Genomic DNA, 15,127 nt, shown 5'->3' on the forward strand with positions numbered 1-15,127 from the left:
TACTGAAATATGAATCCTACTCAAAATAAATGTTTTAGATTTTTATTAAAAATAGAAACTATATTAGTTTGACATGGTGCAACACTTTATAAATGTACATTTGTCTCACATTCACTCGCTCGGATACACATTTGAGCCAATTACAATATTTCGTTCTTTTGTCACCACACTGAAATACTGTAACTGTGTTTCACTCTCATCTGATGCTCACTATTTTCTTGCAACTTCTGTTTGTAATTTTAATTAACTAGAGCAAGAGTTTGCTCTCAGTTAGTAGTAGTTTGTATTTGAGCATAGACCGTGAAATCCTTGTGTGAAATCCTGAGTGTGCGCTACTTTGCCCAACGTGTTTGTGGGTCGGCTCCAGATAGCAGCGTAGAGCTGAATCAGCAGCTTTTGGGTTACATGCCAACGTACTGCGTCTGCGTAGCAATGAGCTGCACCATAACATGTTTGAAATATAATGATGTATCTGTAAGTGTGATTGACTTGGATTACACTGATTTCATGGATTACAGAAACAGAAATCAATGAACATAACTTATTTCTGTGCACACAAATACACTCACTTGGCACAACATTAGGTATACCTGCACCTGACACTACCATCATCGTTATTCACTGTGTGTGTGTGTGTGTGTGTGTGTGTGTATATACATACTGTACACAAAAACAGTCAAATGTTTGGGCACCTACACACAAACCATTAACTGGTATTGAATTATACAGTGTACCTAATGAAATGTCCAATATGACTTTTCATTGTGCTGAATTGAACAGCGCAAGCTTTGCAGTGTACTTTTTTTGCAACTTGTGCTAAACATTAAAATGATGCCCCTGCACACAGACTTTGCATCACAGATGAACATGCAGTGTGTTGTACAACTTTTGTGGCCAAACGTGTACATTTAAAACAAACGAGACATCTCGCTCTCTACTTTAAAAAAAAAAAAAAAAAAAAAAAAAAAGGAGCACATCTTCAAGATTACAGTCATTTGTTGATCGTTCACTTATCATATCTGTTATGAGAGTCCACTCGTGGAGCTGATAAGACTGAGGCACGTGTTTGTAATAATTCACTTGTAATGTTTAACATCAACTCTAATGAGGCCCTGTGCGGAAGTGTTGAGCGCACTTTCACACCTCTGCAATTTTTTTTTTTTATTGTCGTCACATTTCTAGCAGGGATAAGGCATCCCATGGTTCTTCGCGGTCATTTTTGAGAGCAGGAAACTGGAGAGGAACATCTGAATTACTCTCCTACCTCATTTCAAGAGCGTCAGTCGTTTCTGCAGGCTTTAGTTTGCCGTTTGAGTCGTCGTCCTCCGTCTCCTGGACTTTCCTCGACACCTTTGGACTCACATTAGCCTTCCGGGTCATCTGAGGGCTGTGTCCTTTACGGTGCGGCTGCGGGCTGCCTGAGCCTGGGGTCAACTTGCGGTTGAGCAAAGGACTCTTGGAGCTCTTTACCTTGGTGGTCTGGTGCTGTTCCTGAGTTTTGAGCGGGCGCAGGCCGAGAAGTCCGCAGTAGTAGTTGCACTGGTGGACCGTCGGGAACTGCTCAAAGACTTCTGGAGAGCTGCAGTCTGTCAGGCCTTGGTAGCTGAAACAGTGATGGGGGCTTTTATTAGCAGGCAACCCATAGCATCGTTTGCATCTTAAGTATAATACAAACCCTTTTGTCTTGGTCACCACTCTAATATTTGTAATCTTTGTTTCAACGCCTGAAAAAAAACAAAAAATAAAAAAACAAAAACAAAACAGAATTAATACTGTAACAATGTTTAAAAAAAATCTTGTTTTGATGTTTATATTTTGCTTGTTCCCCCATGAAAAACATGCCCCCGTGAAAAACATGCATGTTTGGTACAGCCCGTTTTTGTTTTTGTTTTTTGTTTTTAATTCAGCACACTGAGCATTAAGAGTCCTGTAATAATTTGTGTATTAATTCAGCATTTCACCTCTAAAATTGACAAATTAGCTAATTTATTGAACAATTACCGGTATAAGGAAATTAATTCAAAATAATAGGAATGTTTATACCACTTTTTTTCAGACCGAAAAAGTACTCAACTGTTGATTAGTCACCGATACCAAGTACTGATACCCAATCTGTTCAAAACCCACAGCTTCATTCCAGCACTTTTTAGCGTGTACCTTCCATCCGGGTGACGAGTAAATTGCCATGCGTCCACTGGTGAATCCAGTGTTGGAAGGTGCTGCATTTCTGTTCCATCTCAGAGGCACTTTGCGCAACCATGTGACCTTTAGTATCTGTCACACAATACTTGAGGAAGGCCTCCTCCAGGTCAACTTCCACTGTGGCGTAGGGGATGGAGTTGGCGGGTCGATACATCAGGTACTTAGGGATTATTCTGCAGGCAGAACAAACAAAGCATACTTACCTCATTCAAACCCAAAAATTTATAAATATGTTTTTTAACACTTTGTCCTTCACTCCCAAAAATGTATTTATATGTTTCTTATGTTTTTTTTTTTTTTTTTTTTTTTTTACTTTAAATGCTAGCGCACACAGAAAGCTTTTATACAGCTTCTGACATGAAGAGGTCGCCTAAAGCAATGGTAGTTATTACAAAAAAAAAAAACGGCCAGCAGGTGGCAGGACAAAGGCTAAGGACTACTTAGCAAAGCCTTTTTGGGCTAGTTGAGTGACTTACTCGAGTGAAGATCCAAAGTTTTCGATGGCTCTTGCTTCTGCTGCAAATATTTTACAATATTCGCGAATCATGTTCTGAATTTTGCATTCCTGGCAGAAGAAATCAAGTAAAAAAAAAAAAAGCAACGTGAAGTTCATTCATAGTAATTTAACCTCAAAACATTTCCTTCCACTCACTTGTTTTGTCATCTCAAGATTTCTTTCTATGAGGTTGTTATCCTGCTTGGTCCCGTAGGCGATGGGATTTGTAACCTTAATGATACATGTGCTCCCAGAATCATAGACAGGATTTAGGCCATAGATGACTTTCATTCGGCTGGTTTTATGGTTGCAACCCTCCCCCAAGTGCGCCATCTCGGTCATGATGCGGCCAAAGTACTTGTCGCCCCAGGTGCCGGAGTTGGCGAGGCCTTTGGTGAACAGCAGTGGCGTCATCTCGATCTCTTCTCCGACTAGAGGAAATATTAACAGATGTAACTCATTAGCAAGGCTGAAGTCTTCCACCTGGACTGGTTGTCAGTCAATAACAGGGAGAATACCGAGACAATAGTTACCTTCCAAATCATCTTTGAGAAGTATATCAGACAAAACTGTAAAAGAAAATGGGAGTTTTTTTTCAGAAAAACAAGTTAATTGAATAGATTTATAGATCCTACTTGGATGTAGCATCTTACTGTCAACGCTGAGGAGGAAGTCCGTGGTGTCGGTGCCGTACTCGTTCTGGATGCTGCAGCCGTACACACCACAGTCTTGGCTTGCGGCCAGAACGATAGCAAGTGCCACTTGAGTCTCATCCCCTGCACTTGAAGACGACATGAAAACACATCAGCAGCAGCCCGCAGAAAGAAACATTGACAGGATAAAGGCACAAGGTGTCGCTATAACACAGAGGACCGTTACATCTGACAACACGCTGTTGATAGCAAAAGTGCATATATATAGATTTTTAATGCCCCCGGAGATGGGAAAAATACTGTGTCGTATTACAGTTCATGCGTCTAGCCAGTTTCCGTGTCACAGCTGTGCGGTTGACAGTCACATGAGCTGTAAGTCTGTGCACCAAGAATATGAGAATGACAGAAGACCACCGGTTGCTCTCTAAGTAAATAAATCTTCATCCTAATCCTTGTAGAATCGTTTGTTTTAGATCAGTACAGCTTTATGGCCAGTCATGTTGTCTGTATATCCCCTGAGTAATAGCACAGGGATGCCATACGGACAACAACGTGGCTACGGTGATCTGGATTTGAGGTGGCGATGACGTCCGTCTACCTTCTCTTGACCTCCAGTATTTCCTCTTCATCCCTGAACCATTTAATGGTGGAGTCGGAGAGGACATTGAAAAACTGGCACCACAGCTTTAGGTGTCCAGAGGCATCTGGGAAAGGTTCCCCTCTGATCTTCCGGATGACCTGTGGAGCTGTTGGCACATGGCCGCAAACATAAATATACACAGTACCAAACACTCTCTCTAATACGGTTCCTAGAATTCTGTTGGATCGACACCAGCCTTCACAAACTACACATCCAATTACACTCAACTAACATCAGCGCAATGCAGTTCTTCCTATTCTAAAGCGTTTATACTCATTAGAGTAACAGATGAGCTGTCCCGGTTGACTGGCACGAGATGCAAACCCACCCAGACCTCTCGACTAGGCTAACCATTACTTTTTGCACAACACATTCCACCAATAGCGAAGGAACGTTTTCCGTACAGTTGTACAAATGACAATTCCGAACATCCGGGCGTTTCTGATATTTCCTCAATTCAACGCTTCCTTTATGCGGTGACAACAAACTTGACCACCATTTTGACTTGTGACGTAAACTTGGAATTATAGATAGCAAAATAATGCAGAAATTTCTGAAATAAGAGATGTGTGGTCATAGCTAACCGTACAATATTCCATCAACAAAACAATTAACTGTGAGATGCTTTGTCATAATCGGCCAACAGAGATTTTTGAACAAGAATGTATTATGAATTAATATTAAAGCTCCTGTAACGTGAAACTAAATGTCTTCTAAATTCAACATACCAGAGGAAATGTGTTGTTGAACGATTAAAAAATAGACCACTCCCTGAAATAATACTGCTACTACAACTTGAAAAATGGATGCTTTTTTCTCATGTCTAAACATCCCTACATATTTGAACCACAAAAATATATATTCTTAAAGCTTCCTGTGGCTGGAATACATCCCACGGGGTCGTTGTGTTGGAGTTTCCACGCCATGGCAGGAAGCGCTAGCCATAAGCTAGCTCACAAGCTAGCTCGCAAGCTAACTGGCTTGGGCCTTATAATTATAACTAATTGCAATGGCACTGAATAACCACTGATGCAAAAAAAGGTCACGTACTGAGCACCGTTTTAGCCATGACCAAAAAAAGTGTATATCACAGCAGTTCTCAGTTTTTGCGGTTTTTCAGTTATCTTGAAACAATATTTTTACAAAGAAATTGCAGAATTCAAATTAAAGTGTCTTTAAATATGTTATTGCTGGGCACACAACAAAGTATCTTGGTCTTATAAGCCAGGGTTCACCAATTCCGGTCCTTGAGGTCCGGAGTCCTGCAGGTTTCTGCTCACTAGCACACCTGATTCATATAATCAGCTCATCAGCATGCCTGATAACGATCCTGATCTTGAGTATCAGGTGTGTTGGTAGGCGGAAACATCTAAAACATGCAGGACTCCGGACCTCGAGGACCAGAATTGGTGAACCCTGTTAGAAGCTAATGACTGAAGTGTTTGGGTACAAGTCATCGCCCTTACCTTTCAGTGGGTCATACTTCTTTTCAGCAACTTTCTCCTCCTGAACGGCTTTGGTTGGCTCCTCCTTGGGTGGCTCCTCCACCACTTTGGGTACCTCCAACGTGGCCTTCCTGCGATTCATCAGCGGCGAGCGCCTCTCCATTGGAGGTGTGTTTTGTCCCACGGGGGCTTGGAGTAGTGCTGCTCTGCGAGCTTGGCTTGGCGACATGTACGGGGAGATGTTTTGAGCTTCCAGCGCAACGGCAGCTGTGTCCGCATCCTCTTTAGGTTTTGGGATGAATATTTTGCGGCGGGCCCCCGAGGCCAACTCCTCAGGTGTAGCGGAGCGTATAAGTGAAAGACTGTCCCTTCGTTTCAGCCTCGGGCTGCTTTCACAGGACAGCGATGATGTCGGCGTTGATGACGTTGGGGTTGATCCGCCACTCATTTCTTCGTCCGCCTTGTCACTCTGACGGTCATCCACTGTGATCACAGGGACCGTCATCCCAGCATCACTCTCTAGCTCCGCGACGGCCTTGGACATATATTTACGGATACTGCCAGGGCTCAGTGACGGATGAGTGGGGGGTTTGTGTGTGAGTCTCTCAACAGGGGCTCTGCTTCTCAGAAGGTCCTCAACGGTTACAGAGGTGTCAATCTTAGCCTGTTTTAAGGGTTTTGCTTTCAGTATTTCAAGGGAAATATTGTCTTCTGTGGTATTACTTAACGAAGGCCCATTGTCATTCCCCCTTTGCAGGACAATTTCAGAAAAGTTCTCCGTTAAACTTTGTTCCGCCAAGTCATGAGTTTTTTCAGACTTAGCTGTTGTGGTGCTTCCAGTTCCAGGTTGTATTACAGTCTGCGCAACCACCAAAGTTTCAGTTTCTGCACCCTCACTGTGAGTGGGCTTCCTTAGTTCACTCTCATTTTCATGACAAGTGACAGATATTGGCGGCACCACAAACAAAGGCACAGTCGACATTTCTAAGGGCTGCAGAGAATCCGGAACATACGTGTTTATGAATTTATGATCCTTCTTGTCATCGCCGCATGAAACATTTATTTGCGGAATGGTTGAATAGTCTACTTGTGGGAGCTGATGACTACCTTCCATGCTTTCCTGCTCCTGTACAATTATTCCTGTCTTTCCAGCGAACTGCCCAAGCTCCTTTGCTTCATCTGGGGATGATGGTTTATCATCACGATGCAGAGCTTTCTGCTTAGGTAACAAACCTGAGGAATCAACATTATCCCGGGATCTAGCTTGCGGTTTTAAATATTTTTCTAAAATACTTGGCTCGGATTCTATCTTCTTGAGTGCTAATATAGTTAGCGGCAGAGTAAACTGTTTGGGTTGAGGCTCTATTATTTCAGTCTTCGGGGCCGCAATGTGTTCATTTGTACTTTTATCGGACGCGGGTTCTTTGACAACTGCGGTGCCTTCAGTGCACAAAGACCTGAGTGGAACTTTTTCGGAGGGATGTTGCTCTTTCACAGTATGGTCTTCCAAAAGACTCATTTCAACCTCCTTATTATCTTTCTTGTCTATAACAATCTTGATTGACTCCTTATTTAAGTCATCTGCTAATGCTTTCGTTTTTGTCACCATTTCTGAAACTTCATTGCTAGTTTCAGTAGGTTGCACAACTACTTGTGTTTGTTCTTTCAGATTGTTCACATTTTCTTCTGTATCTGTGAGTCGGGCATCATTGACTTCTTCCTCCCTTTCACCTCTCTTCTCATGCTTTCTAAAAGTCACTTCTGAAATCTGTAGTACTCTCTGGCTTGGGTCTTCTTTCCTTTCATCTGCAAAAGAAGGCGTGCATTCTACCCACATTTTTAGGTCAACTGTCTTGGGGGCTGCAGCAGGTAGAAATTCTACATTCATTTCCTGAGTCACAGAAACATTTTCAGCCTGCTCTTTTGCGTGATCGCTCTTTGAACTGCATGCTTTCATATCAGAAACAAGCGTCTGATCAGGTGCTTTAATTTCCCTCATGTCGACTGCCTCTTCCAGCAAAGGCGATGTTAATACAGCTGCCCTGTGTCTGTTTATATCAGGACGAGGTAGCTCTTTTAATTTCTCATCAGTTTCCACACATAATCTATTGGAAGGTTCATTTCCCTCTTTGTCAGGTTTATCCACTTTCAGCGAAGGTGGAGTAATTACAGCCGTTTTGGGTTTATTTATAACGGGACAGGGTTGCTTCTTTAATTTCTCTTCAGTTTCCACACATAATTTCTTGGTAGGGTAGTTCACATCATTGTCAGCTTTCCCCTCTTCCAGTAAAAGCGGTGGTAATTCAGCTGCCTCAGTTCTGTTTATACTGAGTTGGGGTAGCTCCTTTAATTTCTCTTCAGTCTCCACATCTAATTTCTTGATAGGGTACTTCTCTTTTTTCTCAGGTGTACCCTCTTTCAGCGAAGATGAAGTAATTACAGCTACCTTAGGTCTGCTTATATCGGGACGGGGTTGTTCCTTTAATTTCTCTTCAGTTTCCACATCTAATTTCTTGACAGGGGAGCTCTCTTTTTTGTCGGGTGTAGCCTCTTTCAGCGAAGACGGAGTAATTACAGCTACCTTAGGTCTGTTTATATCGGGACGGGGTTGTTCCTTTAATTTCTCTTCAGCTTCCACACATAATTTCTTGGTAGAGTAGTTCACATTTTTTCCAGGTTTGCCCTTTTGCAGCAAAGGTGGCGTTAATACAGCCACCTCAGTTCTTTTTATATTGAGTCCGGGTAGCTCCTTTAATTTCTCTTCAGTTTCCCCATCTAATTTCTTGATAGGGTGTTTCTCCTTTTTGTCAGGTTTACCCTTTTCAGGTAAACTGGGTGTTAAAACAGCCACCTGGGGTCTGTTAATACAGGGACGGGGTAGCTCTTTTAATATCGCTTTATTTTCCACACATAATTTCTTGGGAGTTTTGTTCACTCCTTTGTCAGGTTTGTTTTCTTTGTCCATCTTTTCAACAATTATCTCTCCGCCTTGGAAAGCCTCAGGGGGTGTCACACAAAGGTTACTAGTCGCCATAGCCGAGATAACACTTGGAGGAGGAGCTTGCTTATCTTTTAAAATGCTGGACGGTGGAAGGAAACTTTGGCTGTGGGGCAAGATAGGCTTATCTTTTCTTGTCAGAGACGTAGTTTCTCCAACAGGCTGACTTGGGTGTGATGACGTTACCAGGGTATCTGGATCTTGTTGTCGTAATGGAATCATATCCACAGTTGAGACCACCTCAGTATGTTTCTTTTCAGCCTAATGGGCATCAAACAGAAGCCTTTTAGTGTCTCACCACAATTATGTTTACTTTTTTTTTTTATAAAACTATTTGACCATTTTTTCATGAAATAATTTTGATATTTTTGTTTGTGGAATACATAACCTTCAACTTTATGTTCAAAGTTTCAGGGTTTACACGCTCCATAGCTGAGACCTTTTACCACTCGGCCACGTTTCACCACAAGAATAATAAAAGATAAATAAATTCTCATCTTTTAGGACTTGTCAGTGTTTCTCTATCTTGTATCACATAAACGGTGACTGTGTTTACACAGGCAAGGGACCAAGGAAATGTTTTGATATTTTAACTACCAAAATCTGGATGCAGATTAGAAATAGAAGTTTAGGAACTGAAGTTGCTAGAACTGCTTGTCAGCTCAAAAGATATTTTGAACTAACACAAGGGGAATTCCTGAACATTTTGGGCAGGTGTGTGCTGCTTACTTAAAGAAAGGGTAAATGAATGATAGGTCAGTAGAAACTATTCATGGGAATTAATATTTTACTTGATCACAAAAATGTAAAAACAAATGTTAAATCAACCCTAATATTGAGGAAAGAAGTCTTACAGGAAGAACACAAATGCGCACACATATACTGTACTGTATCCTGTATGGTAGTTGGGGTTTTCCCTTCGCTACTTATGTCTGCAGTTAGCATCCTTCAAGTGTATACATGGGGCTTCATGTAGCTTCATGACAATGTACTCAGAGAGAGAGAGAAAAAAAAGAAGAAGTTAGCACTTCCGATGGAAAGGAACTGGTGCCATATTCAGTCTAAAAATGAAGCTATACCTCTAGAAGCTGTGTGTAAACAGTGTGTGATTGTGTCACAATCATGTAAAGAAAATAAAGATAAAGGGTTTGACTTCCTTTAGTCACTCAGCAGTGAGGTTTGTATTAAGGCGTCACCACAATAAACATAGTTCCACATTTCTGTCAACAGATCACCATTCCATTGCGTCCACTTTGAACCTGATGACTTCAGTTCCTCTTCCCACGTGTCACATGCCACTAGCAAGTCACTACTCCACTGCACGTATCAGCTCAAGCCAACCAATCGCAGGGCACACAGAGACGAACAACCATCCACACTCACACGCACACCAAGGGACAATTCGGAGCGCCCAATTAACCTGCCATGCATGTCTTTGGAATGTGGGAGGAGACCGGAGTACCCAGAGAAGACCCACGCGGGCACGGGGAGAACATGCAAACTCCACCCAGGAAGGTCCGAGCCTGGACTCGAACCGGAGACTGTTAGCTACATATCATCATAAATCAAAAATCTCTCTATTCATAGCATATGCAAACCAATTGTCCTCACTTTCCACTGAAAAGGGAAGCATGACCTTCCTGTTGTCTACACGAGGGTTTATTTTTAGACTTGTAGGGATGCTTTGGGCAGTGGGGGGATGGTTGCAAGGAATTTGTGAAATGTGACAAGAACCTCCTCATGCTGAGACCCGCCACAAAAGTCACTCGACTAGCCCTCAGACAGATCACACAAAGCTTCTCCGTAATGTGAGAACTGCCGTTGGCATTCAGGTTTCAGCAAGTCCTCTGACGCACTGCTGCCTCACTCACCACAGCCAACACCGGAGACATTGCCCGGCCTATCATTACAGTGGGCCGTGAAGATACACAACATTCCCCACCCCCACATATAACATTACAGAGTGATCTGATTTTATGGTTCCTCATTTCTTCGACACTTGTTTGACTTGCGTCTGTTTGGTTATGCCAGTGCGGCAAAAGCAGTTTCCCATGGGCAGGCTGAGTCATTGCATCATGTTAGTATAGTTTGATTGCCACGCCTAAGATAGCATCTACCTAAGCTCTTGAGTATGACGGCACATGTTCAACTATTCGTTTTAGAGGGTGGGGGCAACATTCCGTGAAAAAAAAATTGCAAAATTTGCCATTTTATAATGTGGCAAATTAGCGAATTTATAAAGTGGCAGATTTGCGAGAAAAAATTCAGAAATTTACAAGAAATACACGTAGCGACTCTACGTTTGTGTAGAAAACCCGACCGAAAAGTATTGGCACAAACATCCGAATAATACGCTACGGTAACGTAGTATTCGGATGTTTGTGCCACTACTTTTCGGTCGGGTTTGAAATAACGAGATAGAAATTCATTGCTTTAACAGAGATTAACCATATGTTGATAAGCGTTCGCTCTTTGAAGCATTGGGTACGGCCAGTGACAAAGACGCCTCGCTTTGCGAAGGTCCACACCCCGAGGATCAAGCATTTAAGTGAATTTATTAAAATGTATATTTACTTGTACATTTAAGTTTCCGGAATTATTTACACATTCATACATTTTGGTAGTTTTTTGGACAAGTAGCTAAGTTGATGTGTCGAGTCTGCTGCTCTCTGGGATTCACTTGCATTTACCTAAAGTATGCAAGCTTCTGATTGGTTACTGATAGTCAGCTGATATGGGATCAGGAAGTATTATTGCTCTAGCTGTTGTGTATGACGACGAAAGTTTAAATTAAGAATGAACCCGTCCATCCTGCCTTTTCATTTTATAAACAGTGTCCAATTAACCACGTTGTGATTTTTTTTCTCACACTTTATATAGTGTTTTTTCATGGAATATTGTCCCTATTATGGATAAAATATATATTTATACATGGCCCTAATACGCCGTCGTACTTGAGTGCACTCCCCAGAATTTTTCTTCTTTTTTCTTTTTTTTTTTTTTTTAATCACCAGCCACAACCCAAAATCCAAACAGTTTCATAGTGAGCAGGGTTAAGGATTGCATTAGTGCATTCACTATCTTGTCAGGCAAATGCAATCTAAATATAACTCTCAAGTCAAGTGACAACCAGCTGCTTTTCAAGACCTCTGTACATACCTCAGTAACAACTTGAGGACCGGACAATGGCGTTTGTTGGCCTGGACCACTGATCCCTTCACCTGCTGGTACTCCAGCGTCTTGGTTACTTTGTCCACTAAGCTCTTTTGGGCTCACAAGGGTTAATTCAGTAATTGGTGATTTATGCTCTTGTGCCATCGAGGGTTTCTTTGACACAGGCTGTTGGTTTACATCCACGGAATTTGGAGGCTCTTTTGGCATATCAGTTTCCATCGGTACGACTTTGTCCGTTTCAGTTTTGTCCATCTCTGCCCGATGCTTCTTGTATAGCCGATATGATGGCGGTGTTTGCGATTGTGTAGATTTAGGCTGGGCGGACTTGGGAAGGTGCTCATGTTCTTTATCTTTGTTTTCAATGTATTCGTGAGAGTCCTTCTTACCCTTCCCGAAGAGGAAATCTTTGACTGAGTGCAGCATGGAGGAGAAGGATGACTGAACGTTATGATGGTCAAGATCCTTAAGGGGCTTTCTGTGATGTTTAAGGTGTTCTGCCATATGTGACACTTCTTGTAACCTCTCCTTTTCTATCTCCATTTCTATAAATAAATCTTTTTCTTTCATGTTCTCCTTCTCTTTTGCTGTTTCACGCTCGTCCTTCTCTACTTGCAGCTTCTCAGGTCTTCCTTCTTTCTCTACGCTCGTTTTTTCAATACATACATCCATCTCCTCTGGTGCTTCCAACTGAGGTGAGTCCTCGCTCTCTTCTGAAGTCTGCGACTGGAGAGTTCCTGATAAAAATTGTGCCAAACTGATTCCACCGTCATAACAGTTTTCACCTCCGTTTGCTATCATATGGCCTCTGTCGACACCATTGGTGATCTTCGGTTTCTTTTTGGCCACGAGTTCCTCAGGGGCCGGTAGATCCTTCTCCAGACTATTGTCCAAAGGTATTGCGGAGGCTGTTTCTTTGACGTCAGAGCTAACTCTGTTGGCTCCTGCAACAGCAGCAGCGCGCAGCTGCTTCACAGCTTCAGGGTCATGAGCTGCCTGGACTATATCTGGTGACGGAACTGGACGTTTTCTTGGCGGTGGCTCTGGACTAACACGTTGTTCCTCTGTCTGAATATTGTCTCTGATCTCCTTCTTGTTCTGTTCTTCCAAGTCTTTCCGCTTCTTCTCCGCTTTTTGCTTCAGCTTGGCGAAGAATCTCTGGTGGATCTTGAACTCACTCATGGTGCCCACTTCCAATACCCCCGAGCAGGAGACAATACCTTTACTATTGCTCGCTGAGACCTGATAGATGGCAGCATCATCCAATGTGCAACTGGAAAGAGAAACACCTATTAAACAAAATGAATCAAATATGTATTTTCAGTCATTTGAAAATCTATTTTTATTATTTGATAGTTTGGCATCACATACTTGTAAATATGGAGGGTGTGGTTTTTCCCATTTTTGTGGATCTCATACTTTGGAAGCCCACAATAACGGTCCATTTCCATATCATCCTTATACCATTTCAGTTCTGGAGCTGGATAACCTATATTAAAAAACAACAACAACAAAAAAACATTATTTTACATTACTGTAATGTTACCACACAAACACTCCAATTGTACCTTGTAGAAAGTTAATTCTGCTGTTTTGCAGTAAAATGACATATAAAGGTTTAAGGGATACTTGACTCATTTAGCCATTTTCAGCAGGTAATATTTTGACCAGAATTAATTTGATTTGACTGAAGATGACATCACATGTGCTGAGGAAATCGGTCACGACCGGTCACGGCTCATCTGTTTTCTGGTTTTGGTCAGCAAACTGAGCCATGATTGGTCGTTACCTGTTTCCTGAGCGCGGATGATGTCATATTTAGTTGACAGCAAGTGGAAATTTGTGTTTTTAAAGCTATTAATTGTAAATGATTAATTAAAATATTATCTTCTTACTGCTATTAATGGCTAATTGAGCCAAGTATCCCTTTAAAATAGGACGTACCTGACACGACACAGCTGAACTTTACGTTACAGTTTTCTGACACAGCCTTTGACTTTAAGGTGGTCTCAAAGGATGGTTGTACGTCCTCGGTAAGCTGAGCCATGACAGCGCACAATGTACTCCTGCAAGTAAACAGAGGTTTCTAACAGATCGTTTTCACTTCTGAATCACTTCAGATGCCTCCTTACACTAGTGTAGTACATTCCATTTTCTTTGAAGGAAGGTTGTTAATGGCCTTTTTTTTTTTTTTTTTTTTTTTGGTAGTTGAAAGAGTTTAACACAGAGAGTTTTTGGACACCAAGGAAAAGAAATGGCAAATGCAACACTGAAACTGAAGTTGGTCACTAAAACTGAATGCAAGACCGGTTAAGACTTGTGTAGGTTTCATTCTTGGGGTACACCAGATTGTGTGGTTAAAATGTTAGTTTGGAGGAATGTTTGAAAAGAATGTATTACCTCGTTGGCCTGTAGTGAGAATACCTTGAATAGCTAGTTAGAGAGGAGGCAAATGCAGGGTTGTTAATGAATAACTGAGAGAGCTATAATTAACCCATTCCTATGATGTACGGTATTGATGTCTCTCCTCTTCATAAAAGGAAAAAAAGAAAAAAAACAACGTACATTGAAATTTTTGCCATTCTGATTGTTTTTGTCTTTATTTGGTGTTTTTTTTTTTTTTTTTTAATTGATCTCAAGCTCTATAGTCAGCTGTTTTGTCTTTACTACCACACACTATAAAATGCCTTTTTAAACAAACAAACAAACAAACAAAAATGTAGTGTGTTTGTGTGTGAATTCAATATGTACCTGTTTTCTGGCCTAACATTCGAAAGGTAATTATTGCGGGTTTCGGTGCGGCCATTTGAAGAGTTGCTGTCCTCTTCACCGAAGCTGCTGGTTCTGCCATTGGCAGAAAAAGAGCGAGTCATTGGCCTCCTGGAAGTCATTGTGCACTGCAATAATTTGCCAAGAAAAAGAAGAAAGTGAAATCCACACTATTAAACAAAACAAAAAATCCTGAGTCACGTCCTCAGCTGGTCAAAATTCACTGCCTTGGATCGTAGTTGAATTTTGTTATTCATAGAAAAGCCCCTAAAAATGAAGGAAAAACAAGACACAATTAAATTGCTGGAGCACACATACAAAGTTGAATTGTATTCATTATTATTCATACACTGCTCAACACACACTTCAGAGTCCATGCTTGTCCTTTCTGACCAGGCAATGTTCTTGGGTTGGAGGAAGTTATAAATAGTTTGAGGCTATCAAATCGTAATCAAACACAAGTGTCAAACAACTTTTCTTAAGAGTTACATGCTCAATTCCTGTTTTGGGGTCCTTAACACACAATAAACGTTCCAACTTACCATTGAAATGCTGTCCGTGTTGCTTTTGAGCCCGAGTCTGTGAAGAAAGCCTCTGGAACTGCCTATCATAGGCGCACATGTGTTGCCAGCAGGGCCCTATTTTTAGCGGGCCCACAAATAGGTGCAAGAGCACATCAGATTTTCCAAAACTACACTTCAGACTTAACAATGAAGTCAAGTGGTCAACAGGTAATTACCATTTGAAGATACT

The 15,127-nt window shown here is 41.6% G+C and overlaps 1 protein-coding gene across 2 annotated transcripts; it reads right to left on the reverse strand.

Moving 5' to 3' along the window:
• Positions 1-40: 40 nt before the first annotated feature.
• Positions 41-15,053, reverse strand: alpk3a (alpha-kinase 3a). 2 transcript variants are annotated; one of them, XM_077516936.1, is made up of 15 exons: positions 14,917-15,053; positions 14,357-14,641; positions 14,006-14,038; positions 13,550-13,671; positions 12,977-13,094; positions 11,594-12,878; positions 5,458-8,695; positions 3,950-4,097; positions 3,352-3,479; positions 3,232-3,267; positions 2,855-3,129; positions 2,679-2,767; positions 2,158-2,375; positions 1,676-1,724; positions 41-1,603 (listed from the first exon to the last, which is right to left on the reverse strand). In XM_077516936.1, the coding sequence occupies exons 2-15, from the start codon at positions 14,494-14,496 to the stop codon at positions 1,261-1,263; spliced, it is 6,222 nt and encodes a 2,073-aa protein (XP_077373062.1). In that variant the 5' UTR covers positions 14,497-14,641; positions 14,917-15,053; the 3' UTR covers positions 41-1,260. The 2 variants fall into 2 exon arrangements, with proteins under 2 accessions (XP_077373062.1, XP_077373063.1); XM_077516937.1 differs by lacking the exon at positions 14,006-14,038.
• Between the last annotated feature and the right edge of the window lie 74 nt (positions 15,054-15,127).

This window comes from Festucalex cinctus, chromosome 3 (assembly GCF_051991245.1).
Source record: "Festucalex cinctus isolate MCC-2025b chromosome 3, RoL_Fcin_1.0, whole genome shotgun sequence".
NCBI classification, from domain to species: domain Eukaryota; kingdom Metazoa; phylum Chordata; class Actinopteri; order Syngnathiformes; family Syngnathidae; genus Festucalex; species Festucalex cinctus.